The sequence below is a fragment of the Heloderma suspectum genome, chromosome 6 (genome assembly GCF_057233095.1).
Source record: "Heloderma suspectum isolate Gila_16-S chromosome 6, 16-S_ref, whole genome shotgun sequence".
NCBI lineage: Eukaryota > Metazoa > Chordata > Lepidosauria > Squamata > Helodermatidae > Heloderma > Heloderma suspectum.
Genome location: NC_139463.1, coordinates 127870708 through 127894648, shown reverse-complemented (window position 1 = coordinate 127894648; position 23941 = coordinate 127870708). Strand labels below are relative to the sequence as shown.

Below are 23941 nucleotides of genomic sequence, written 5' to 3'. Positions count from 1 at the left end.
CCAGTCGTGTTCGACTCTAGGGTGCGGTGCTCATCCCCGTTTCTAAGCCGAAGAGCCAGCGCTGTCTGAAGACGCTTCCGTGGTCATGTGGCCGGCATGACTGAACACCACATGACACAAAGGTGACACCACGGAACGCTGTCACCTTTCCCGCCGAGGCGGTACCTATTTATCTACTTGCAATTTCTTGCTTTCGAACTGCTAGGTTGGCAGAAGCTGGGACTGAAGACAGGAGCTCACTCTGTCACGCGGCACTCGGGTCTCGAACTGCTGATCTGCCGACCTTCCAGTCTGCAGTTCAGCGTCTTAACCACTAAGCCACCGTGGCCCCGTTTCAAGGAAATTCAAGGCAACCAGTAATTAACTCTTCCCCCCACCCAAAGCAGGGAATAGAAGCTCATGAATGGAGGGGAAATTAAGGGGCAATTCATCACTAATCCCCTAATGGTGCTGACCAGGAAGCAATAAAATGGGCAGAACCAGCAAACAGGAAGTTTTTATTTAAGCAGCCTTCCCCAAGCTGGTGCCTATGAGGTATGTTGGATGACAACTCTCCTCATACAATGGCCATACTGGCTGAGGCTTATGGGAGTTGTAGTCCAAGGTATCTGGAAGGCACCAGCTTGGGGAAGGCTGATTTAAAGCTCTGGTCGTATTTTAACATCTACACTGGACATGCTGGTGCTGCAACTGTATTTTATTGTGGAAAAAACAAAGTCACCGCAAACCAAATATTAAAACACACACACACACACACACACACACACATGGGAGGAAGATAAAATGACCTGACAATGGCCTTGACTGGATTCTCTGTCAGACATCACTGTGCGAAAGAAGGCAATTTCAGAAGGAGGGTTTCTGCGGAAGCCAGCATAGATGGGCGGATCATAGAAAAAGCAGAGAAGCCTAATTTTGTACGCAAGTTGTTGGCCTCTGAAAGAATGTGTCATTGGCGAAATTAAATTGACGGACTGATGGACGGAATCCCATTGGGGTGAATCCAGACACAGTTGTACTTAGAACAGACCCACTGAAATCAATGGGGCTCACTTTAGTCAGGACTAACTTATGTCCCACTGGTTTCAATAGGTCTAAACAAAGCCTGGATCGAACCCACTATGTGCTTTTCCTACTCTTCACAGCGCAGCCCTATACATGTCCGCTCAGAAGTCAGGCCCATGGGCTCAGGGGGATATGCTCAGGTTGGCATGCCATCAGCCAACCTTCCCCAACCTGGTGCCTCCAGATATGTTGGACTGCAACTCCCAGCATTCCCATGGCCAATCCGCAAGGGATGGGAGTTGTAGTCCAAGACATCTGGAGGGCACCAGGCTGGGGAAGGCTGCTGGACACCCCCATGCCCTGTGTCTTGCCTAAGTAGATTGAGTTGTGCAGATGTTTCTTTCTCTTCAGCAGCACCTCTGGTAACACTTTTAAGGAGCTAAACAGTACTGAGTCTACTCTGCGTTGGCAGGAGTAACCACTGTGGTGAAAATGGTGCCACTTCCCTCCTTTAGCCTCCTGGTGCAAACCCCAGGAGTAATTCTATAAAACCAGCTGCTCTTGTTCTCCCTTTGTTACACCACTGAGCCTCTCAGGGGAGCAGCTGTCTAGCTAAGTCCTCACCCATTCCCCTGCTGCTGTTTAAGACGATTCCACCCCATTCTGGGACAAGCCGCGAGCACCTCTTGAGCAAGCGGTGTTGATTCCTGCATTCCAGCCACTTTGTTGGACGAGCACACCAGGCACATCCCTTAGCAGCTGTACCCTGGAATAACTCAGAGGTATACTTACTGGACCCAGTTGGACAGTTTCACATTGCAATTGGCATAGGTAGAACCTAAGTCCATTAAAATAAGGCTGGGGTCACATGGTTGCTAATTTATGTAATTACTGATGAAAACATAATTGATTACGGTTTGGAACCATTGCTGAACATACTGGTTTTGTACTAGGGGCATACACAGTGGAGAATACTAATAGGAACTCAGCTGAATCCTGAGGGCAACTCCTCCTAACAGTGGAACATTCTATGTCCACACCATTCTTTTATAACCTGGATTAAAATTTGGAGTAAACCACTGATTCAAAGGGTACAGTCCTATACACACAACTTGGAAGCCAGCCTCGTGAAATGCAACAGGACTTGCTTCCCAGTAAACACGCATCTGACTGGGTTATAAAGATGTGGTTCTGGGTGGAGGCTGATGCAGACATGATGACCACGTTCTTGGTGTTTTGTTCTTCTGCAGATGGAATGTCACCTGTGGCAAGCCTTTGTTGTGGGGAGCATCCTTCAGTGTAGAGAGGGAACCAAGAGTTCATGGGAAGGGCTGGTCAGGGGGCAGGTTGTACATGGCGTCCAAAAAGATGCTGACGGTGCCAACCATGGTGAAGATGATGAAGGTCCAGAAGAAAAGGCGATCCACCACAATGGCCACGTATTCCCAGTCCTCTTTCAGCTGGAAGAGTTGGGAAAAGGGAAGGAAGCATTTGTGAGGGAGAGAGAGGCAATTAAAAGATCCTCTGGCTCAGGGTGGGAAAGAGGACAGGCCTGGCCCGGCCTGCCCCCGAGGCCCAGATCACAGTTGAGGTCCAAATGGCGCCTCCCTTACACCAATAAACAGGAGCCACAATTCTGCTAGGCAGGTCTCCTGCACAGACCCCATGTAAATGAACGAGGTAAGAGACCCCTAACCCTAACAACGCCCGAGAACCCATTTGCTTCTTTGAAAGACTAGCCCTGCATGCAGGACCGGCGTCAAGGGTAGGCATGGGTGGGCACTGGCCGAGGGCCCACACCCCAGCAGGGGCCCACTGACAAGAGCCCCCTGGAGTTGCTCCTTCTCCTCCTCTTCCCGACTGCAACTTGCCTGTTCACCTGCCTCTCCCCCGGCAATAGGGGAGGGGGGGAGAAGGGGCGCAGCAGTCGCATCTGCGGACTTGCTCTCTGGCAGTCAAGCAGGCCAGCGGAGGTGAGGAGGAGAACGAGGAGTCAGAGCCAGCCCAGCCGGCGCCCACGGCAGTGAGAAAGCAGACTCCCCGAGGGCCGCCGAAACCCGCAGCCGGCACTGCCTGCATGCAACTTTATGTATTTATTTATTACATTTCTGCCCATTTCTATTTATTACATTATATTTCTATAGCCAACACTCTCCCGTTGTTCCTTGTTCACTTGCATAGACCAGGGTCGTGACCACCAGTCAGGCAAGAAGTCCACCGAGGTGGCAGGCAACCGCCTTTCCCTCCCCAGCAACTCACCGCGTCATAGTCGTCCTGCTCCTGCAGTTGCTCAGCTATGTACATGATGGCATCCATGGCAGATTTCATCTCTGGAGGGAGGGCAATACAGTGACTGGGGCCATCAATGAATTTTTTCATATCCGTGGGGAACATCTCCAGGTGAAACCTTGAAAGGGTGGGATACGATGGGGTCAATCATTGATAGAACAAGCACCACACACGAGGTAGAGACCTGGGCCAATCCCATGATTTAGAGAGGCTGTTAAAGACCAGTAAATAGGATGGGGTTTTTTCCTCGTTTTGCTAAAATTATCTGCAGCAAAATAAAATTATTTTATTTCTCATTTTGCTCCAAAAGGTGGCAAAAATATTTGCCCACTCAGTGAGAAGGTAATGCTGATGATCCCAGAAGGATTAGCCTTACTCTCAATTTGCTTTGTTTGTCCTCTCAGTTGGCTTTACAGCACTCGCAATTGGCTTATTGTCACATGAACAAATCTCACTGGCATTGTAATTTCATAAATGGCTCCATCCCATGGGCCACCATTTTGTGTCTGGATCTGGTCAGTGGACTTTTGGACCCCTCCCTTCTCTCCTTCCTCATCCATTTCCTGTGCCAAAGCATCCAATATTAAGTCAGGCACTCACCTGTTGGGTTTGGGGAAGTCACAAGCAGGGGTACGGATGAAATATTCATCCGTACGGCGGTTGCTTTTCATGGTGAGTTCCTGTTTCAGATGCAGGGGGATGGGTTTAAGGGTGGGTTCTGGCTTTGGACGCCGCAGGCCCAAATACCGAGGGAGCTTGTGGATAAAAATCTAGAGAGAGAGAGAGTGAGTGCAGGGAAGAGAAGACGTTTGTATACATTTTTCCTAAACATTTGTTTGAGAGACCCTTGGAAGGCAGAACATATTGTTATGAGTATGGTGGTCCTGATGGTTAGGGTTTTACATAGCCTGGCACCTGAGGGTAGTCAAAAGAGCTTAAGAGAACAGTCCTATGCATCTTTAGATATGGCTGGCTGGGGAATGCTGTGAGATGTAGGACTTTTTTTCTGTCTAACCATGCGTAGGATTGTGCCTTAAGGGTCCTTAATGGATGGGAATCCCTCCAGCCTCTTGGAATGTCACACCCATCATTGACTTGGAGGCAGAGAACTACAGAGGGTCACGTGGAGGCACTGGGAATGCACAAGATTCTCTTGGAAGTCACTCACAGAAATGAGGCCTGGAACTCATAAAAAGAGGCTCATGAGAAGGAATCTGGTATTTTCAGGAAATCTGCGATGTTGAGCTGGTTTTGCATTGCTCGTTGCCTTCCTTCTTAACACTCTTTCTCAAATGGACAATTTGTAAACAAAACCGGGGCGGGCGGGGCAGCCATATCCATGAGAATTGCAGCAGTTCCAAACCGGTTTAAATATGCCCCATGGATGTGGCCTGGTGGGCCTGCAACAGTAGCCTCAAACTTCCTACCATGAGTGGAAAGAGAAGGACCGGGGGCAGGGAGGATTCACAGCCACAGCTCCTGAAACATACAGAAAGGAGATGGCTTCCGAATTGTCCCGCCCCCATCCCCAATCCTGCCCACTTCCCCCATTTATAGTGAAGGGCCGTGGCTCACTGACGGAGCCCCTGCTTTCCAGGCAGAAAGTCCCTGGTTCAATTCCTGGATTCTCCAAGTAGGGCTGAGAAAGAATCCTGCCTGAAACCCTGGAGAGCCGTTGCTGCCAGTCAGTGCCGACAGTGCTGGTTGAGATGGACCAAGCCAGGTCTGACCTGGCTTCTGATGTTCCTCTGCTCCCTTGGACGCAGCTGGTCCCAGACCCGGTGCCCCCTAGAGGGCAAAGCCATACCTGCCTCACCCAGAAGGGCATTTCGTGGGTATTGGGCGAGCGATGGTGCAGGTTGAGGTCCACCACGCTGAGGATGACGGAGAAGGTGACCAGGATCATGGTGAACATGAGGTACTTGACAATGACGGGCACTGCCAAGGAGGTCTGCGGCACCTTGCTGGCCAGCAGGAGCAGGAAGACGGTGAGGGTGAGAAGGGCGAAGATGGAGAGCCCCATTTTCTCGCCTGGGGGTGGGGGGAGAACGGAGACCAGCTCAGTACAGGCTCCTTCCCTACCTGCTGATCGGAACTCAAGGCCTGACACAGCAGGTCAAGCACCGAAGAGGGCAGGAAAGCTGCCTGTCCTTTCCGAGATAGCAGGCAGAGAAAATCATTTGCATTTAAGGCCCATTGAAATCAATGAGAGGATGTCAAGTTCAGAAACTAAGGGTGCAAGCCTAGGCGTGTTTAGACCGGAAAAGGTCCTACAACTCCCAGCATCCCTCAGCCAGACACACTGAGAGTGGTAGGACTTTTTTTGGGTCTAAACATGCATAGGATTGCACCCTAACTTTCTGTCTATCACTCTTTCTTTGCTTTGATAAATCTTTTATTATTATTCTCATTGTTTGATTATGTTTTGTAGTTTTACGTTTTGCTGTATGCCACTTCTGGGGTGTGGGGGTTACCCTAAAAGGCATCTTACAAATCTTTTAAATTAAATTAAAATTGCATTACATCTCTTCCTTTCTCCCACCATCTGTCTCCTTTCCTCTCATCTACTGACCAACCTACCAACCTGCTAAGCACATTTTCACAGACAGCACTGAAAGCAGCCTACAAACCTTCAAACCCTAATCAAAGAATAAAATTATCAAAACAAAAAGTCCACAGCTCAGCAAGGTGAATTAGAAAGGCAGCAGCACCTCATGACTGGCCTTATGGGATAAAGCTGCTTTATGTATGTATGTATGTATGTATTCCATTTCTATACTGCCCAAGAGCCAAAGCGCTCTGCTTTCCTTTAACACCTAAGCAATAACCCTATACTAGCCACTTTCCCCAGCTGAGTGCCCTCCAGATGTATCAGACTAGAACTCCCATCATTTCTATCCCAACTCTAGATGATGGGAGTTGTAGTCAGACACATCTAGAGGGTGTCAGGCTGGGGAAGGGTGCTGTACCATATGATCCCATTCTGGGCACACCGCTAAACGGGACAAAGTCCCTGAGACTTTCTGAGGATGGTGGTAACAGATCAATGTGTTATCAAGAGGTGTGGGTGGCTCTGTGAGCCGGAGGCAGATTTTGGAAGGATGGGGTGACGTGCGTTTTGCCAAGACGCTGGCAGGTTTGCGTGGCACTCCAAGGGAAATAATAAAGTCTGTTTAAAAAGACAAAAAACTTTCGAAGGAGGGGCAACCCCCATGGGCCATAAGAGTCTTGAGGCAGGGGCTGGTTTGGGGCACCCACCAGCATCAGGTGGCAGATAGAAGACAAAAATGGCAAGGATTGTGATCAGGATGCAAGGGATGATCACGTTGACGAGGTAGAAAAGGGGCTTGCGGCGGATGATGAGGTAGAAGGCGATGTCCTCGTACAGTGGGTCTTGGGGGAGGGTGTTCTTCCGGGACGACTTGTGCCAGATCTCCCACTGGCCGTTGTCTACCGAAAGAAAGGAGAGAGAGAAGCATGAGGAAAGGCCCTCCACCCAACCACCAGTCCTGTCCTCTCATCATGTCGATGAGTCTTCCAACTTGGCTGCCCAACCGCCATTTTGTTGTCTCAGGAAGAATCCACAGAGGCGGCATGTAGAAAGAACCCAACACTTCGGATGCGGCTTGGGGATGCGTGAGATGGAAGGGGAACCGTCGGAGATGAAGACCCTGAATTTAATACTAGAAACATGCAGGGAAGGGGAAGGCGGAGCGCGCACCCTGGTATACGTGTGAGGTCTTTGATCAGGCTGGCCCTGGGACTAGGAAGAGGTGCTGGGGTGAGCCTTGGTGAACCCTGGCACCAATCAGTTAAAGTAGCCTGGGGAAAGCTGAACTAAGTCCCATGAAAGAAAGAGAGCAGCACGGACAGTGCTTTCACGTGTACATACATGAGGGTGTGCTAACACAGCCCTCTCTCGTGCATTTCCTCACCGATGAACGTGTTCTCATAGATGACAATCTCCCTGAGCTCCTTCCCGTCCTTGCTGAGCGGGTGCAGAAGGGTGACCTCCGAGGCATCGTACGTTCTCGAGCGGAAGACCATTGTGCAGTTCTGCCAGTCGAACGGGAAGTAGGTCACCTGACAGGCCCCCCCAAACCCAGACAGTGGTCAGGGGAAACGGCAGATCCCACCAAGCACCTGTCTACATGACACGTCCTTCCCACCATGTGTTTGAGAGCACTGCCCTGTGGGTGCACCCCACCTCTGAGCGGGGAGGCATTTCAGGGGCTCCAGGGCTTCGCCAGGGTCCAGTTTCCTTGGAAGGAGGCCAGCAGAGACTTGCAGCATTTCTGCAGTATTGGGTTTATTTACATATCTCTGTGTATCTTGGCTGAGCATAAGATGGGGGGTTCACAGCATGAATGCTCCAGCAGATTCCTTCTCCCCAGATGCTGAGAGCAGGGGTGGGTGACCTCTTTTGGTCCAGGGCTCAGATTGTCCACCTGGACCAAGTGGGCAGGCCAGATGATGTCAAGGGGCGGGGTCCCTCCCCAAAGCCCTGCCCTCCCCATGACATCATCAGAGCTTCCCCCCTTTTGTTTCCTCCATGCAGAGAGCACATACCGCCATGCCTCTCTCTGCATGGAGAAAGGGACCTGCCCGGCTCCTGCAAGTGCCTGCCCTTGGCTATCTCTGATTGGAGAAAAACAGAGGGATTCCTCTCCCCTGCCCCTTCCCCAAGCCTCCAGGCCAGGCGGAGGGGTTTGGGGAGGAGCCCACGAAGGGCGCCCAGCCCTCCAGGGGCTGGACTAGGTCCTTAGGCTGTGGGTTCCCCAGGGGAACCCACAGCACCATCAGATTCCCTGCTGAGAGCCAAGTCAGCTCTTTGCCTCCTTTTCAAATCCAGTTCCAGCACAGACTTGGTGGGTTTGCACACTATGCTAAGCCACCCTGTAAATGAGCTATGCAGTGTGGGTTGTTCATGGAACAAATTATCGGGCTCACCATGGGTTGTTCTCCCCTGCTTTCCCCTCGGTCCTCTGCTGGCATCCCAGTGCCCTGCATGGCTCAACTCATCTTGTCTGCCATCCCCTCCCCCTCCCTGCTCTGATTGTGGCCCCTTTTCATTCCCTAGCTTTTAAAAAAAAAGCTCCAGAAATTTGCAAAATGGGGTCATATTTTTTTTGGCCCCAGAGATTTGCACAAAATGGTGTTGTAACATATTTTCTTCTCTTTTTTTTGTCTGTTGTTCGCAGCTACACAAGTGCGCACTTAGGGGTGTCTGATAGCTGTTGCCTTGCCTTGTCAATGTCCTTGTAAGTTTCAGCTGACAAAGGGAGGAAAGTGCAGTAGGGAACATAGAAGGAAATTGACAAGGTGAGAGTGCATATAGGCTGGTTTGCGCACACTTGCCAGTGACAGCTCTGAAAAATGGGGAAAGATCGGGAGAAGAAGGTGCACCAAAAGGCTTTGTTGTTTATTCGGTCAGTCGCTTCTGACTCTTTGTGACTTCATGGACCAGCCCACGCCAGAGCTTCTTGTTGGCTGTCGCCACCCCCAGCTCCCCCAAGGTCGAGTCCGTCACCTCCAGAATATCATCCATCCATCTTGCCCTTGGTCGGCCCCTCTTCCTTTGGCCTTCCACTTTCCCTAGCATCAGCATCTTCTCCAGGGTGTCCTGTCTTCTCATTATGTGGCCAAAGTACTTCAGTTTTGCCTTTAATATCCTTCCCTCAAGTGAGCAGTCTGGCTTTATTTCCTGGAGTATGGACTGGTTTGATCTTCTTGCAGTCCAAGGCACTCTCAGAATTTTCCTCCAGCATCACAGTTCAAAAGCATCTATCTTCCTTCGCTCAGCCTTCCTTATGGTCCAGCTCTCACAGCCATAGGTTACTATGGGGAATACCATTGCTTGAACTATGCGGACCTTTGTTGTCAGTGTGATGTCTCTGCTCTTAACTATTTTATCAAGATTTGTCATTGCTGTCCTCCCAAGAAGTAAATGTCTTCTGATTTCCTGGCTGCAGTCAGCGTCTGCAGTAATCTTTGTGCCTAGAAAGAAAAAGTCTGTCACTGCCTCCATGTTTTCTCCCTCTATTTGCCAGTTATCAATCCAGCTGGTTGCCAAAATCTTGGTTTTTTTGAGGTTGAACTGCAACCCAGCTTTTGCACTATCTTCTTTCACCTTCGTCATGAGGTTCCTCAGCTCCTCCTCACTTTCAGCCATCAAAGTGGTAACATCTGCATATCTGAGATTGTTAATGTTTCTTCCAGTGATTTTAACTGCAGCCTTGGCTTCATCAAGCCCAGCACATCGCATGATGTGTTCTGCGTACAGGTTGAATAGGTAGGGTGAGAGTATACAACCCTGCCGTACTCCTTTCCCAATCTTAAACCAGTCCATTGTTCCATGGTCTGTTCTTACCCTTGCTACTTGGTCGTTATACAGATTCCTCAGGAGGCAGACAAGATGACTTGGTATCCCCATACCACCAAGAACTTGCCACAATTTGTTATGATCCACACAGTCAAAGGCTTTAGAATAGTCAATAAAACAGAAATAGATGTTTTTCTGAAACTCCCTGGCTTTCTCCATTATCCAGCGGATATTGGCAATTTGGTCTCTAGTTCCTCTGCCTTTTCAAAACCCAGCTTATACATCTGGCAATTCTCGTTCCATGAATTGCTGGAGTCTACCTTGCAAGATCTTGAGCATTACCTTACTGGCATGTGAAATATACCGACATATCTCTGGTTGTACTGATCCATTTATTTATTTATTGCATTTATATCCCAACTTTTTTCCTCTTGCAAGGAACCCAAGGCGGCTAACATTATCCTCCTCCTCTCCATTTTAGCCTCACAACAACAACCCTGTGAGGTAGGTTGGGCTGAGAGTGTGTGACTGGCCCAAAGTCACCCAGTGAGCTTCCGTGACCGAGTAGGGATTAGAACCCGGATCTCCCGGCTCCCAGTCCAACGCTCTCACCACTACACCACACTGGCTCTTTTAGTTTTCATGGCAAGAATACTGGGGTGGGTTGCCGTTTCCTTCCCCAGGGATCGTATTTAGTCTGACCTCTCTGCCATGACCTTCCCGTCTTGGGTGTTTTTAAAAACATATTACATCCCCGTTTAGACAAATTTCTGGGGCTGGAAAAACAATTTTTAAAGGGGGTTGGCAAATGAGTGACAGGCCCCTCCCCCCACTGCCATTCAGGCGTTGTTGGAGGAGCAGTCTCTGGCAAGGGAGGCTCAAGGGGGCATGGGTGGCTGCAGTTGCCAAGAGCGGCAGCGGTCTTGCCACTTTTGTCGAGCAGCTCACTAGCTGCAGCCCACGATGAAATGACTGTCCCAGGAGCGGATGACACATCAACCCATCATAGGTCGAACAACCCCTAGAACAAGCAATGGGTTGTCAGGGTGGCTTGTTGCCAAAAATTAAGCCACCCTGCAGAAAGCAGTCTGGGTTCAGACAATACAACAACCCACTGGGGCTAGTTACCCAGGATGGCTTGTCGTGTTGTGTGAACGCAGTCACTGACTTTCTGCTGCACACACAGATCTCTTTTGTGCCCTCCCCTCATCTAGTGAAGGGGGAGGGAAGAAAGATGGCCCTTATGCTTTCTTGGCTCATTCAAGCTTCCACTGAAATATATCACCAGAATGTTACCGGCTATCAACTGTCCTGTGATCTTAAGAGGCATTGCTCCAGGCATCTACCCTGACTAATCTCCACTTACAGAAATCTTAAGAGTCAAGGATTACAGAGCTGGAAGGGATCTTGAATGTCTTTGTGACTGGGCTGTAAAGCACCCCGAAAGGTCCTTGGACTAACCCCCACACCGACACAATACGTTCTCTTGATTAAACACTTCCTCTCTGTGTGTCCCAAACATGTTGATGCCTTCTCCAGAGAAACCTTCTGTGCAGTCAGCATATTGATAAGGAACTGTGCATTTAAAAATCCACTCTCAAGGGAGGCAGCCCTTTTCCTTGCCCCTGAGAGATGTATTTACACAGCCCTTCAGGCGGTTCAGAACCCTTTATTCATCAGTAACCCCCACAACAACCCCATAAAGCCGATCGGTATCATCATAATGCAAATGGGGGAGAGAGAGAGAGAGAGAGGCTTGCTTAAGGACACTCCATGAATCCATGGAGGGGCAGAAATTTGAATCCAGCACTCCCAACCCTCCCTAAGTGCTCTCCCGATTTGGTGCTCTTCCGATGTGTTGGAGTACAACACCCATAATTCCATAGATGGCTGGGGGATGATAGGAGTTGTAGTTCAACACATTGGGAGGGCACCAGGTTGGGGAAAGCTATATTATGTCAACACAGCCTACATTCATGTAATTATCCAGTTATTTATTTGAGATTTCCCCTTTCCTTAAAAGAGGAGTCAACAAATTCAGAGAACATAAGAATATAGAAAGACATAAGAAGAGCTGTGCTGGATGGGACCAAAAACCTCTCTAGTCCAGTGTTCTTTCTGTTCACACCTTGCCCAGCCAGATGCCCCAATGAGAGGCTCACAAACAGGAATGACGGCAAGAGCACCCTCGGCTAGTGTGCCCCAGCGACTGGCATACAAAGGCCTCTGATACTGGAGGCAGTATATACGCATCTGGACTCTGGACCCATGAGTAGGAGAGGTCTAGCAATGGGCATTAGCCACAGTAGCTAAATGACGGAGCCTCCAAGTTCAGAGGCAGCCTACCTCCAAGCCACCAACCACAGTAGGAGAAGGCTCTGGTCTTCAGGCGCTGTATGTGAGCTTCCTGGAGCAAGGCTGGCCCAGATATTCCACTGCCTGAGGCGAAGAACAAGATGGCGCCCCCTCGTATTCCATGTTCAAAAGATGACTGGACTGCCAGCTTCAAGAGCGGTGATGGCACAGCATCCCCCATGTACCACCACACCTGAAGGCAGCGAGCTGACTTAGGGGGCACAGGGTGGGCGGCTTGGCATGCAGCCCTCTCCTCCAGCACCTTGCTGCTGCCTCCCAGCGTTTGCCGCCTGAGGCGTCTGCTTCGCTTTGCCCAGGGAATTGGAATGCTAAAGTAGGAAGTCAAGAAATCACCGGGATAACAGGCAGGCATGGCCTTGGTGTACAAAATGAAGCAGGACAAAAGCTAATAGAGTTTTGCCAAGAGAACACGCTGATCATAGCAAACACTCTTTTCCAACAGCACAAGAGACGACTCTACACATGGACATCACCAGATGGTCAATATCGAAACCAGATTGATTATGTCCTTTGCAGCCAAAGATGGAGAAGCTCTATACAGTCAGTCAAAACAAGACCTGGAGCTGACTGTGGCTCAGATCATGAGCTTCTTGTTGCAAAATTTCGGCTTAAATTGAAGAACGTAGGGAAAACCACTAAACCATTCAGGTATGACCTAAATCATATCCCTTGTGAATAAACAGTGGAGGTGAGGAATAGATTTCAGGGATTAGACCTGATAGACAGAGTGCCTGAGGAACTATGGACAGAGGTCCGTAACATTGTTCAGGAGGCAGCAACTAAATCCATCCCAAAGAAAAAGAAATGCAAGAAAGCAAAGTGGCTGTCTGATGAGGCTTTACAAGTAGCTGAGGAAAGAAGGGAAGTGAAAAGCAAGGGAGAAAGGGGAAGATATAGCCAACTGAATGCAGAGTTCCAGAGAATAGCAAGGAGAGACAAGAAGGCCTTCTTAAATGAACAATGCAAAGAAATCGAAGAAAACAATAGAATGGGAAAGACTAGAGATCTCTTCAAGAAAATTGGAGATCTCAAGGGAACGTTTTGTGCAAAGACGGGCATGATAAAGGACAAAGAAGGCAGGGACCTAACAGAAGCAGATGAGATTAAGAAGAGGTGGCAAGAATACACGGAAGAACTATACAGGAAAGATCTGAATGTCCCTGATAGCCATGATAGTGCGGTCACTGAACTTGAGCCGGACATCCTCGAGAGTGAAGTCAAGTGGGCCTTAGGAAGCATTACTAACAACAAAGCTAGCGGAGATGACAGTATTCCAGATGAGCTATTTAAAATCCTAAAAGATGATGCTGTTAAAGTGCTGCACTCAATATGCCAAAAAATTTGGAACACTCAACAGTGGCCACAAGACTGGAAAAGGTCAGTTTACATTCCCATTCCAAAGAAGGGCAACGCCAAAGAGTGTTCAAACTACCGCACAATTGCGCTCATTTCACATGCCAGCAAGGTGATGCTCAAAATCCTACAAGCTAGGCTTCAGCAGTATGCGAAGCGAGAACTACCGGAAGTACAAGCTGGGTTTCGAAGAGGCAGAGGAACTAGAGATCAAATCGCCAATGTTCGCTGGATCATGGAGAAAGCAAGAGAATTCCAGAAAAACGTCTATTTCTGCTTCATTGACTACGCTAAAGCCTTTGATTGTGTGGATCACAACAAACTGTGGCAAATTCTGAAAGTGATGGGAGCACCAGACCACCTTACCTGTCTCCTGAGAAACCTGTATGAGGGACAAGAAGCAACAGTAAGAACCAGACATGGAACAACCGATTGGTTCAAAATTGGGAAAGTACGACAAGGCTGCATATTGTCACCCTGCTTATTTAACTTATATGCAGAATACATCATGAGAAACGCTGGGTTGGATGAATCACAGGTCGGAATTAAGATTGCCGGGAGAATTATCAACAACCTCCGATAAGCAGACGATACCACCCTAATGACAGAAAGCGAAGAGGATCTCAAGAGCCTCTTGTTGAGGGTGAAAGAGGAGAGTGCAAAAGCTGGTTTGAAACTCAACATTAAAAAAACTACCATCATGGCATCTGGCCCCATCACTTCCTGGCATATGGAAGGGGAAGAAATGGAAGCTGTGACAGATTTTATTTTCTTGGGCTCCAAGATCACTGCAGATGGTGACTGTAGCCATGAAATTAAAAGACGCTTGCTCCTTGGGAGGAAAGCTATGGCAAACCTAGACAGCATAGTAAGAAGCAGAGACATCACCTTGCCGACAAAGGTCCGCCTAATCAAAGCTGTGGTTTTCCCAGTAGTAATGTATGGCTGTGAGAGCTGGACTATAAGGAAGGCTGAGCGCTGAAGAATTGATGCTTTTGAACTGTGGTGCTGGAGAAGACTCTTACGAGTCTCCTGGACTGCAAGGAGGTCAAATCAGTCAATCCTAAAGGAAATCAACCCTGACTGCTCATTGGAAGGACAGATACTGAAGCTGAAGCCACCTAATTTTGGCCACCTAATGCGAAGAGAAAACTCTCTGGAAAAGACCCTGATGCTGGGAAAGACTGAAGGCAAAAGGAGAAGGGGACGGCAGAGGATGAGATGGCTAGATAGCATCACGGATGCAATGAATATGAACTTGAGCACGCTCCGGGAGAGAGCGCAGGACAGGAAGGCCCGGCGTGCTATGGTCCATGGGGTCACGAAGAGTCGGACACGACTGAACGACTGAACAACAACAAAGGGCTGGCCCTCCTGGAGGAATCAGGCTGAACACAGTAGGAAACCGGGTGGTGAGGTCGATGGGCCCATCTTGGTCTGGTCCAGCAGTGCTCTTCTGACGTTCCTCTTGCTACAATACCATACCCAGCTCCAGATGATTCTTCCTTCCCGGCATAACAGTGGATAATTGCCACTGCCCCATCCCATTCCACGCCATTCCAGACATGCTCACCTGGATGCTGCAGCTGCTCCGATAAATGGCTGGCGGCTGCCACTGAACGGTCCCGTCATGGTTCACGAGAATGTTCACTGCCAGAGCAATGTCAAAGACACCGTCGTTGCTGGAGGGACAGAAGAAATCCGGCTAGCTTCCGACTGCGGTGCAGCTGGGTCATTCGAAGCCCTTTCAACCTGAGGACCAAATTCTGCTTTGGGGAAGCTTTTGGGTGTCGCATTCCAGTGGTGGGTGGGGCCAGGGGCAAAAGGGGTGGGGCCAAAATGCAAAAAATGCGGTCAAAATTCAGCTTTGAGCTCTTCCTGCCCAGCACTCAGCTGGAGGAGGTGGAGAGGCGTCTCAGCCTCTTAGAATACAGGGAAAAATGCACCCAGGCCAGGAAACCACCAAACAATCAGTAATGCGTGGGAGGAGGAAATGGGGGCAGGTCTGGCCTTTTGGGGAGCCCTGGAAAGCCAGATTTCCACTCTTGGATTACAGGATAAAAAGAGTACAGCACAATACAGAAGAAACACAATAAACATTCTATAAATAAATCTTCCCCCACACAGAACCCCTCCAGTTACATGACACCAGCAGATGAGAAGGGGGCCCTGCTAGAAGCTGCCTTGCCCACCCCAGAGGCAGCTGCATTCTGAGAGCAGTGAGGCCCCAGTTGTCACAGCCGCTCACTTGTTCATAAGGACGATGTCCGGGTGCCACAGCATATCGGAGAAAATGCGGATGGAGGTGATGCCCTCGAATTCAGCAGGGTCCCAGGTGAGGCGATAATCCGTCCACTCCTGGCACCCGTGGGGAGACAGGGGGTGGTTGTGCATGCACCAAGGGAGCGATAAGGAAGAGGAAGACAAAGCAGAACAGGAAAAAGATACGGCTCATAAAAATATTAATTTGGGTTGATTATTGGCCACTTCACCCCACAGGCTCATTTTTGGCTCAGCCCTCCTCATGGCATTGCTGTGGGGCAAGCCACTGCTATGAACAGATTCCAGAATGGCGGCTGAGACTGTCTTCTCAACCCTGGCCACACTTCCAAAGGACCCAAACCAGGAGAGGTAGGATTTGAACCCATGTCTCCAATCAATCCTCCCTTCTTCCCATCAAGTTGTCAATCTCCATACCTGTAGCTCCACTCCAGCCTAGATTTTCCAATCATTTAGCAAAAACTGCCCCTGTGCAGGTTTTCCTGGCACTCCAGAACAATGAGGCCTAGAATACTGTGCGCGTTTTAAACAGATTCTGTATTCTGAGGCAGAGGCCATAATGGTCTAGAAATTATGACAGTGAGCCTCACCAAGGGAATCGTCTCACAAAATCTTACACCCCATGTTTATTAGCCTAGGACAGTCTCAAAGGCACTCATGTGGACTAAAATAAGCTCAGGAGGGAAATAACAAGCCCCTTGACTTTGTTTTCCCAAGAGCTACTTCTTTCTTTTTTTTCTCAAAAAACATTTTCTTTATGTTGTTTGTTTTATCTGTGTGCCCTCCCCAGTTACTGTTACGAACATTTTTGAACGATTGGGAGAATGTATATAAAGATTTTAATAAGTACATAGTAAATAAATACAAGAAGGGCACAATCCTATGCATGTTTAGACAGAAAAATGTCCTACAACTCCCAGCATCGCTCAGCTAGCCAGGCTGGCTGGGGGATGCTGCGAGTTGTAGCGCTTTTTTTTTTGTCTAAACATGCATAGGATTCTGCCCTAAATAACTATGACTTAACAAAATGAAGATTCTGGAAGACAAAAGAACAGTCTGAGAGACAAACCAACTAAAAAGTATTGTGATTTTTTTTTGTTTACTCACCAGATACATATAGACTTTTGTAGTCAGTTCTTCATCTTTTTCATTCTAAAAAAGAAGAAAACAGGCCAAAGAAAACAACTGGCTGTAAGTTTCTAGTGGGGTAACAGTCACGTTTGGGTTAGGCCGAGACAGACAGCAGGATACAGACCCAAGGCTCAGCAGGAATTCAAACGGGCATCTCCCCACTTCTAGCCAAACAGTCACAGTTTTCTTTTTATTTAATAACATTAAATGGTTAGTTTTTAAATGGGCCGTAAAGACCTGGATGTTCCAGTGTGCTTTTAAATGGATGGATGCCCATTTTTCTTTTATAATTTTTACTGTTCTTATTTTAAAATGCCTTATCCTACCATTTCAGATAGTTGCGTTTTATATTTTATTGTTTAAAATGCCTTGAGGAAGCTTCACCTTGAAAGGAGGTTTAAAAATATTTTGAATACATAAAATAAAATAAGGTGCCACAAGACTCCTCTTGTCTCAGCAAACAGACAAACTGCACAACCCTTTGCATATCTCTATATTCCAGCTACAGAAGTACATTCACGCATGAGGCTCCTTAGAATCATAGAATCATAGACCAGTAGGGTGGGAAGGGGCCTACAAGGCCATCAAGTCCAACCCCCTGCTCAATGCAGGAATCCAAGTCAGAGCATCCCTGACAGATGGCTGTCCAGCCTCGTCTTGAACGCCTCCAGTGTGGGAGAGCCCACCGCCTCCCTAGGTCATGGGTTCCATTGTCGTATTGCTCTAACAGTCAGGAAGTTTTTCCTGATGTTCAGCTGGAATCTGGCTTCCTGTCACTTGAGCCCATGATTCCGTGTCCTGCACTTCACATGGAGCTTTTATCCTGCTATTGAGATTGCTCGCTCACGGAAGTTTGCAAGTCCTTTTCATGACGTTGTTAACCTCCAGGGCACATTCAGAGGTATTTCCAGGTCTCAAAAAGATCTGTAACTAATGAACCCTTTTTTAAAACTTGGATTGTTCCGTGATTAAAACAGCCACTAGATGGTGCTGTTTCACTGAGTTCTATTTAAGCTTAAAAATTAAAAGCTTCCCCTCTCAGCAATCATAAACACGGAAAGTCTCCAGAACCAGAGGACTGCGGGGGTTTTCTTCAGTGTAAAGGCAGCCATGGATGAAAGAGAGCGCCTATTCTGTGGTGGCAGCCCAATTTCGGAATGTGCTCCTGAGAGAGGTATGCCTCGCGCTGACATCGTATTCTTCTCTTCACCAGATTAAATCCTTTTCCTTTGCCCAGACATTTTTGTGTTTCTCTTTTTCAGCTAGATATATTGTTTTATTCCTCTCCATTTTACTGTATTTTTATTGGTTTATATTTTAATATTGTATTGTTTTTATGTACACCACCCTGAAAGCCATTTTCTGATGAAGACATGGTTTATACATTCTTAAACAACAAGTTCAGTGGGACTTACTCCCAGGTAAGTATGCACAGGGTGTCAGCCTTAACACAGCTATAGCACTCAGGGGGGATGGGGTGTGTGTGTTTGTTTTTTATCAATTGTAAGCCCTCCGGTGGCAGAGATGGTGGCACTTTTAGGTTTTGTACAACCCCTTGCACAGCAAATGCTTGGAGAAATTGTGTGTGTGTGTGTGTATTCTTGCGGCAGCTGGGGAAAAATATTGCAAACAAAATGGATTGCTACAGCCGAGGATGGGAGGTTTGCCACTGAGAGGGACAGAAGGACCCGTTTGCCCTTGTCTCAGTCCTTCTGGATAATTTGGTTATTAATAGCCAGCAACTTCAGCTGTTGCTGCTGTCTTTAACTATTTCCATACCCAAGCTCAGAATGTCCAAAAGCTAAAGTCCAGATGGGTTCTGTTTAGAGCGAAATAAAACTTGGGCTGCACCCACTGCTTTCGAAAACAGACAGAGACCTGATTTGCACACAACGACAACGCAGAGTATGGGCTGAGAATGGGTTGTTGTTGAATTGTGGATTATCATTGTGTGTGAACATGGTTTAACTATAGGCTGTTAACCACAAACAATATTTATCTATTTTTATTTATTTAAAACATTTCTTGGCCACCTTCCAGGACAGAAGCCCTCCCAAGGCAGCTTACAGCAATAAAATACATAAAAACAGTTAAAATATTAAAAGCGATAAAAACATTAAAACAATACAAGCAACAAACAACCCAGAATTCACAACCCAACAACAAACCATGGACTCCCTTCCTGGATTGTGTGTGGTTAACAACCCATAGCTAAACCATAGTGCAGTATTCGCATGTAACAACAACCCACGATTCAAACAGATCCAAACAGCAACTGGTGCTCAGGGTTGTTGTTACGTGCAAATCAGGTCAGACTCTCGCCACACTCCCGCCTCATCCCACAACGCCAAGAATTCCTCTGTATCGCAGAGTGGCTCCATGCTAAGGAGCGCGACTCTCCAGTGTTGCCCTCTGCAGTCGCCTGGTGGTACTTCACCAAGAGGAAAGGGAAACTCTGCTGCCCTCTGCAGGCAACGCACAAGCAGCAGGGCTTGGATGGGCTGTTGCACTGCCACGCCTCTCCCCCTGCTGGGGGCTCCTGGCCCTGCACCGCAAGCCGCCGGCTGAACTTACCAGGCTGATGAGCTGCGAGAGAGACATGCCAATCCGTACGGGGACTTTGTCGGCGATGCGGCGGACTGGGAGGACAGTCTTTGAGTAATGCTGGGAGAGCTTCTCCATCAGGCGGCCCTCAACTTCTGAGGAGCTCACGGCTGCAGTGCGGGGGGAATAGGTTGTGGGGCAGGCGAGTTATTTCTTGCATTTGCATTTGGGGACGGGGCATGGGCCACCTTCGAATGCCCACGCTTTTCATCCATGTGCAGAGCAGCCTTCCCCAACCGGGGCCCCCAGATGTGTAGGAGCACAGCTTCCGTCTTCCCCAGTCAGCATGGCCAGAGGACAGGAGTTGCCATCCAACACATCTGGGGGCACCTGGCTGGGGAAGGCTCATAGAGCATAATACGGTTCCTGGAGAAATACCCCAGAGAGGAATTCAAAGCCACCCACCCCAAGCAGAACCTGCCCGACTCGCCAGGCACCCGCCCAAGGGGCCCAGACGGGTCTCAGCAGCCGGGGCGGAACGCGCACCCAGGGGGAAGCGGCGCGCCCGGAAGCCCCGCTCGGCCCCAAGCGTGGGAGCCGCCATCCCGCCGGCCCTCCGCGCCCCCGCCCCCGCCCGCGGGCGCCCTTCGAAGAGCAGAAGCGCGGAGGACGCACGCCAGGCTCACCCGCAGCGGAGAGAGCCGCCAGGAGCCCCCGCAGCGCCGCTCCGCCGGCCATGCTCGCGGCGGTCTACGCACTCGGGGACCGCCCGGAGGGACGCGTGCGGCCCCCTCCCGCCCCGCCCCGCCCCGCTTCCCGACGCCAGGCGGGGCTTCTCGTTGGGACCAGCGCCCGCCAGTCAGCGGGTGCCCGGAGCGGGCGCCGGGTTTGTCCGGGGAACTGGATAGAGTTCCTGCCTCGGAAGGCGCCGCGTCGGGGGATTCCTCGCCCGCTCCGGCTGCGGAAGCCGCGGGGGGGCGGGGGGGGCCCCCTTCCTCGTACGAGCTAAGCCGCGAGCAGCTCTCAGCCCGTGGACTGGGGAGAAGGCGGCCGCGGCAGCGCTCGGGGGAGAGCGCGAGGAACTCGGATCAGGGTTATTCGAGCCACCAGCAGGACGACCGTGGAAACAGTTGGCGCCTGGAAGCAGAGTCACGCTGAGGCGGGGCGCTCGCTGCAGCTTTCTTCGACTGGGTGCACGCCCGGTGGGTTGGACTACAACTCCCATCATGGTGGGGACTGCCTCCGGAGGGCGCCAGATTAGGGAAGGGCTGGTTCTTAGCAGCCGACAGTTGCGCCGCGGTGGAGCAAGCAGAAGGTCCTGGATCCAAGCCCGGGCGCCCCCAGCTTGTTTACCTGTGGGAAATGTACATGGCAGAAAGTTCCAGAGCAAACCAGAGTAAAACTCACCCGCCTCTCATACTTAATCCACTAGAAAGGGCTGAGGGAGGGGGACCTCCTTTCTGGAGGGTTCCCAGTAATATAGATGCGGGGGGGGGGGCTCTGTATCCCTGGGGTGCTGGGGAGGACATTCTTCCTATTAGGTCCCCTGCAAGACAGGAACTCGGTCTTACTCCCTGGAGAAAGAGACAGTGAAGCAGGACGGTGCGCTCAAGGAAAATGGTAAGTGGCGGAGCTTGGAAGAGCCTCTCTGGTGCTTCCTGTGCACACGTGTGCTGTCTGCTAAAGCTCAAGGCTCCAGGAGCCGGCTGGGCTGGCGGAGAGGTTCCCCGCCCCTGCCTTAAAATGCCATCGATCAGCTTCCTCTGTAACATTAACAGAAATGGATAAGACCTGGATCTGGACTTTTGTAGGCATCGCTGGGAAAGAGGTGGCCAAGCAAAAATCCCAGAAGTGGCTCTCTGGAGCCGCCCCCCGCTCCCCCCTCGCAGATACGCACAGAGACAAGGCCAGGTAGAATAATAGAAACGTTCCTTTTATTTCCAGAGTGCAGGACAAGGGGGCTGGGAGACACTTGACCCTTCACACCAGGTTGACGGAAGGGATACGTTATTGCTGAGAGCCATTTTCTCATGCAGGGCGCCCAGGGCCAAAGGCAAAGAGTTTTCCCGCAATTATTATTGCTTTCTGTGCTGGTCAAGGAAAAAAGGGCAAGGCAGAGAGGGGGAAGATGCTACTGGGGAAGAGCAGAGGGTATTTCCAAGTAGCGCCAGAAAGAGTGAAGAGGCTGGGCCAAACCCGAAAGGACACTCAGCTGTGGATGTGTCTGGTGGTGAAAAGAAAATCCGATGCTGTAAAGAACAATATTGTTTAGGAACCTGGAATGTCAGATCAATGAATCAAGGTAAGCTGGAGGTGGTCAAACATGAGATGGCAAGATTGAACATCGACATCTTGGGAATCAGCGAACTAAAATGGACAGGCATGGGCGAATTTAATTCAGGTGACCATCATATCTACTATTGTGGGCAAGAATCCCTTAGAAGAAATGGAGTAGCACTCATAGAATCATAGAATAGTAGGGTTGGAAGGGGCCTACAAGGCCATCGAGTCCAACCCCCTGCTCAATGCAGGAATCCAAGTCAGAGCATCCCTGACAAATGGCTGTCCAGCCTCGTCTTAAAGGCCTCCAGTGTGGGAGAGCCCACCACCTCCCCAGGTAATTGGTTCCATTGCCGTATTGCTCTGACACTCAGGAAGTTTTTCCTGATGTTCAGCCGGAATCTGGCTTCCTGTAACTTGAGCCCATTATTCCGTGTCCTGCACGGAATAATGTGTCATAGTCAATGTGTCATAGTGTGTCATAGTCAACAAAAGGGTGGGAAAAGCAGTACTGGGGTACAATCTTAAAAATGATAGAATGATCTCAGTACGAATCCAAGGCAAACCATTCAACATCACAGTAATTCAAGTCTATGCCCCAACCACTGAGGCCGAAGAAGCTGAGGTTGATCGGTTCTATGAAGACCTACAACACCTTCTAGAACTAACACCAAAAAAAGACGTCCTCTTCCTCATAGGGGATTGGAATGCTAAAGTAGGAAGTCAAGAAATCACCGGGATAACAGGCAGGCATGGCCTTGGTGTACAAAATGAAGCAGGACAAAAGCTAATAGAGTTTTGCCAAGAGAACATGCTGATCATAGCAAACACTCTTTTCCAACAGCACAAGAGGCGACTCTACACATGGACGTCACCAGATGGTCAATATCGAAATCAGATTGATTATGTCCTTTGCAGCCAAAGATGGAGAAGGTCTATACAGTCAGTCAAAACAAGACCTGGAGCTGACTGTGGCTCAGATCATGAGCTTCTTGTTGCAAAATTTCAGCTTAAATTGAAGAATGTAGGGAAAACCACTAAACCATTCAGGTATGACCTAAATCATATCCCTTGTGAATAAACAGTGGAGGTGAGGAATAGATTTCAGGGATTAGACCTGATAGACAGAGTGCCTGAGGAACTATGGACAGAGGTCCGTAACATTGTTCAGGAGGCAGCAACTAAATCCATCCCAAAGAAAAAGAAATGCAAGAAAGCAAAGTGGCTGTCTGATGAGGCTTTACAAGTAGCTGAGGAAAGAAGGGAAGTGAAAAGCAAGGGAGAAAGGGGAAGATATATCCAACTGAATGCAGAGTTCCAGAGAATAGCAAGGAGAGACAAGAAGGCCTTCTTAAATGAACAATGCAAAGAAATCGAAGAAAACAATAGAATGGGAAAGACTAGAGATCTCTTCAAGAAAATTGGAGATCTCAAGGGAACGTTTTGTGCAAAGACGGGCATGATAAAGGACAAAGAAGGCAGGGACCTAACAGAAGCAGATGAGATTAAGAAGAGGTGGCAAGAATACACGGAAGAACTATACAGGAAAGATCTGAATGTCCCTGATAGCCATGATAGTGCGGTCACTGAACTTGAGCCGGACATCCTCGAGAGTGAAGTCAAGTGGGCCTTAGGAAGCATTAGTAACAACAAAGCTAGCGGAGATGACAGTATTCCAGCCGAACTATTTAAAATCCTAAAAGATGATGCTGTTAAAATGCTGCATTCAATATGTCAACAAATCTGGAACACTCAACAGTGGCCACAAGACTGGAAAAGGTCAGTTTACATTCCAATTCCAAAGAAGGGCAACACCAAAGAGTGTTCAAAGTACCGCACAATTGCACTCATTTCACATGCCAGCAAGGTGATGCTCAAAATCCTACAAGCTAGGCTTCAGCAGTATGCGAAGCGAGAACTACCGGAAGTACAAGCTGGGTTTCGAAGAGGTAGAGGAACTAGAGATCAAATCGACAACATTCGCTGGATCATGGAGAAAGCAAGAGAATTCCAGAAAAACGTCTATTTCTGCTTCATTGACTACGCTAAAGCCTTTGACTGTGTGGATCACAACAAACTGTGGCAAATTCTGAAAGTGATGGGAGTACCAGACCACCTTACCTGTCTCCTGAGAAACCTGTACGAGGGTCAAGAAGCAACAGTAAGAACCAGACATGGAACAACCGATTGGTTCAAAATTGGGAAAGGAGTACGACAAGGCTGCATATTGTCACCCTGCTTATTTAACTTATATGCAGAGTACATCATAAGAAATGCCGGGTTGGATGAATCACAGGTCAGAAGTAAGATTGCCGGGAGAATTATCAACAACCTCCGATATGCAGACGATACCACCCTAAT

General features: G+C 49.2%; 1 protein-coding gene across 6 annotated transcripts; it reads right to left on the bottom strand.

Moving 5' to 3' along the window:
- Nucleotides 1-676: 676 nt before the first annotated feature.
- On the bottom strand, nt 677-20067 carry CHRNB1 (cholinergic receptor nicotinic beta 1 subunit). Of its 6 annotated transcripts, none has more exons than XR_014783999.1 (12): nt 19987-20067; nt 19331-19470; nt 16733-16777; nt 15594-15703; nt 14919-15027; nt 7230-7377; nt 6553-6744; nt 5102-5325; nt 3895-4064; nt 3265-3412; nt 1365-2465; nt 677-1236 (listed from the first exon to the last, which is right to left on the bottom strand). XR_014783999.1 is itself a non-coding variant. In XM_084806742.1 (11 exons), exons 1-11 carry the CDS (start codon nt 20036-20038, stop codon nt 2325-2327), a joined length of 1479 nt encoding a protein of 492 aa, XP_084662868.1. In that variant the 5' UTR covers nt 20039-20067; the 3' UTR covers nt 677-2324. The 6 variants fall into 6 exon arrangements, 4 of the variants coding, with proteins under 4 accessions (XP_084662868.1, XP_084662870.1, XP_084662869.1 ...); XR_014784000.1 differs by having other exon boundaries at nt 15594-15700; XM_084806742.1 differs by having other exon boundaries at nt 677-2465.
- Nucleotides 20068-23941: the final 3874 nt, after the last annotated feature.

Excerpts from the sequence above, each read along its gene's own strand:
- CHRNB1 (XM_084806742.1), bottom strand. The coding sequence starts at position 20,038 with ATGGCCGGCGGAGCGGCGCTGCGGGGGCTCCTGGCGGCTCTCTCCGCT. Across the intron at positions 19,471-19,986 it reads GGCGGCTCTCTCCGCTGCGG|CCGTGAGCTCCTCAGAAGTT; the intron begins GTGAGCCTGGCG and ends CCCGCACTGCAG. Across the intron at positions 2,466-3,264 it reads AGCAGGACGACTATGACGCG|CTGAAAGAGGACTGGGAATA; the intron begins GTGAGTTGCTGG and ends CAACTCTTCCAG.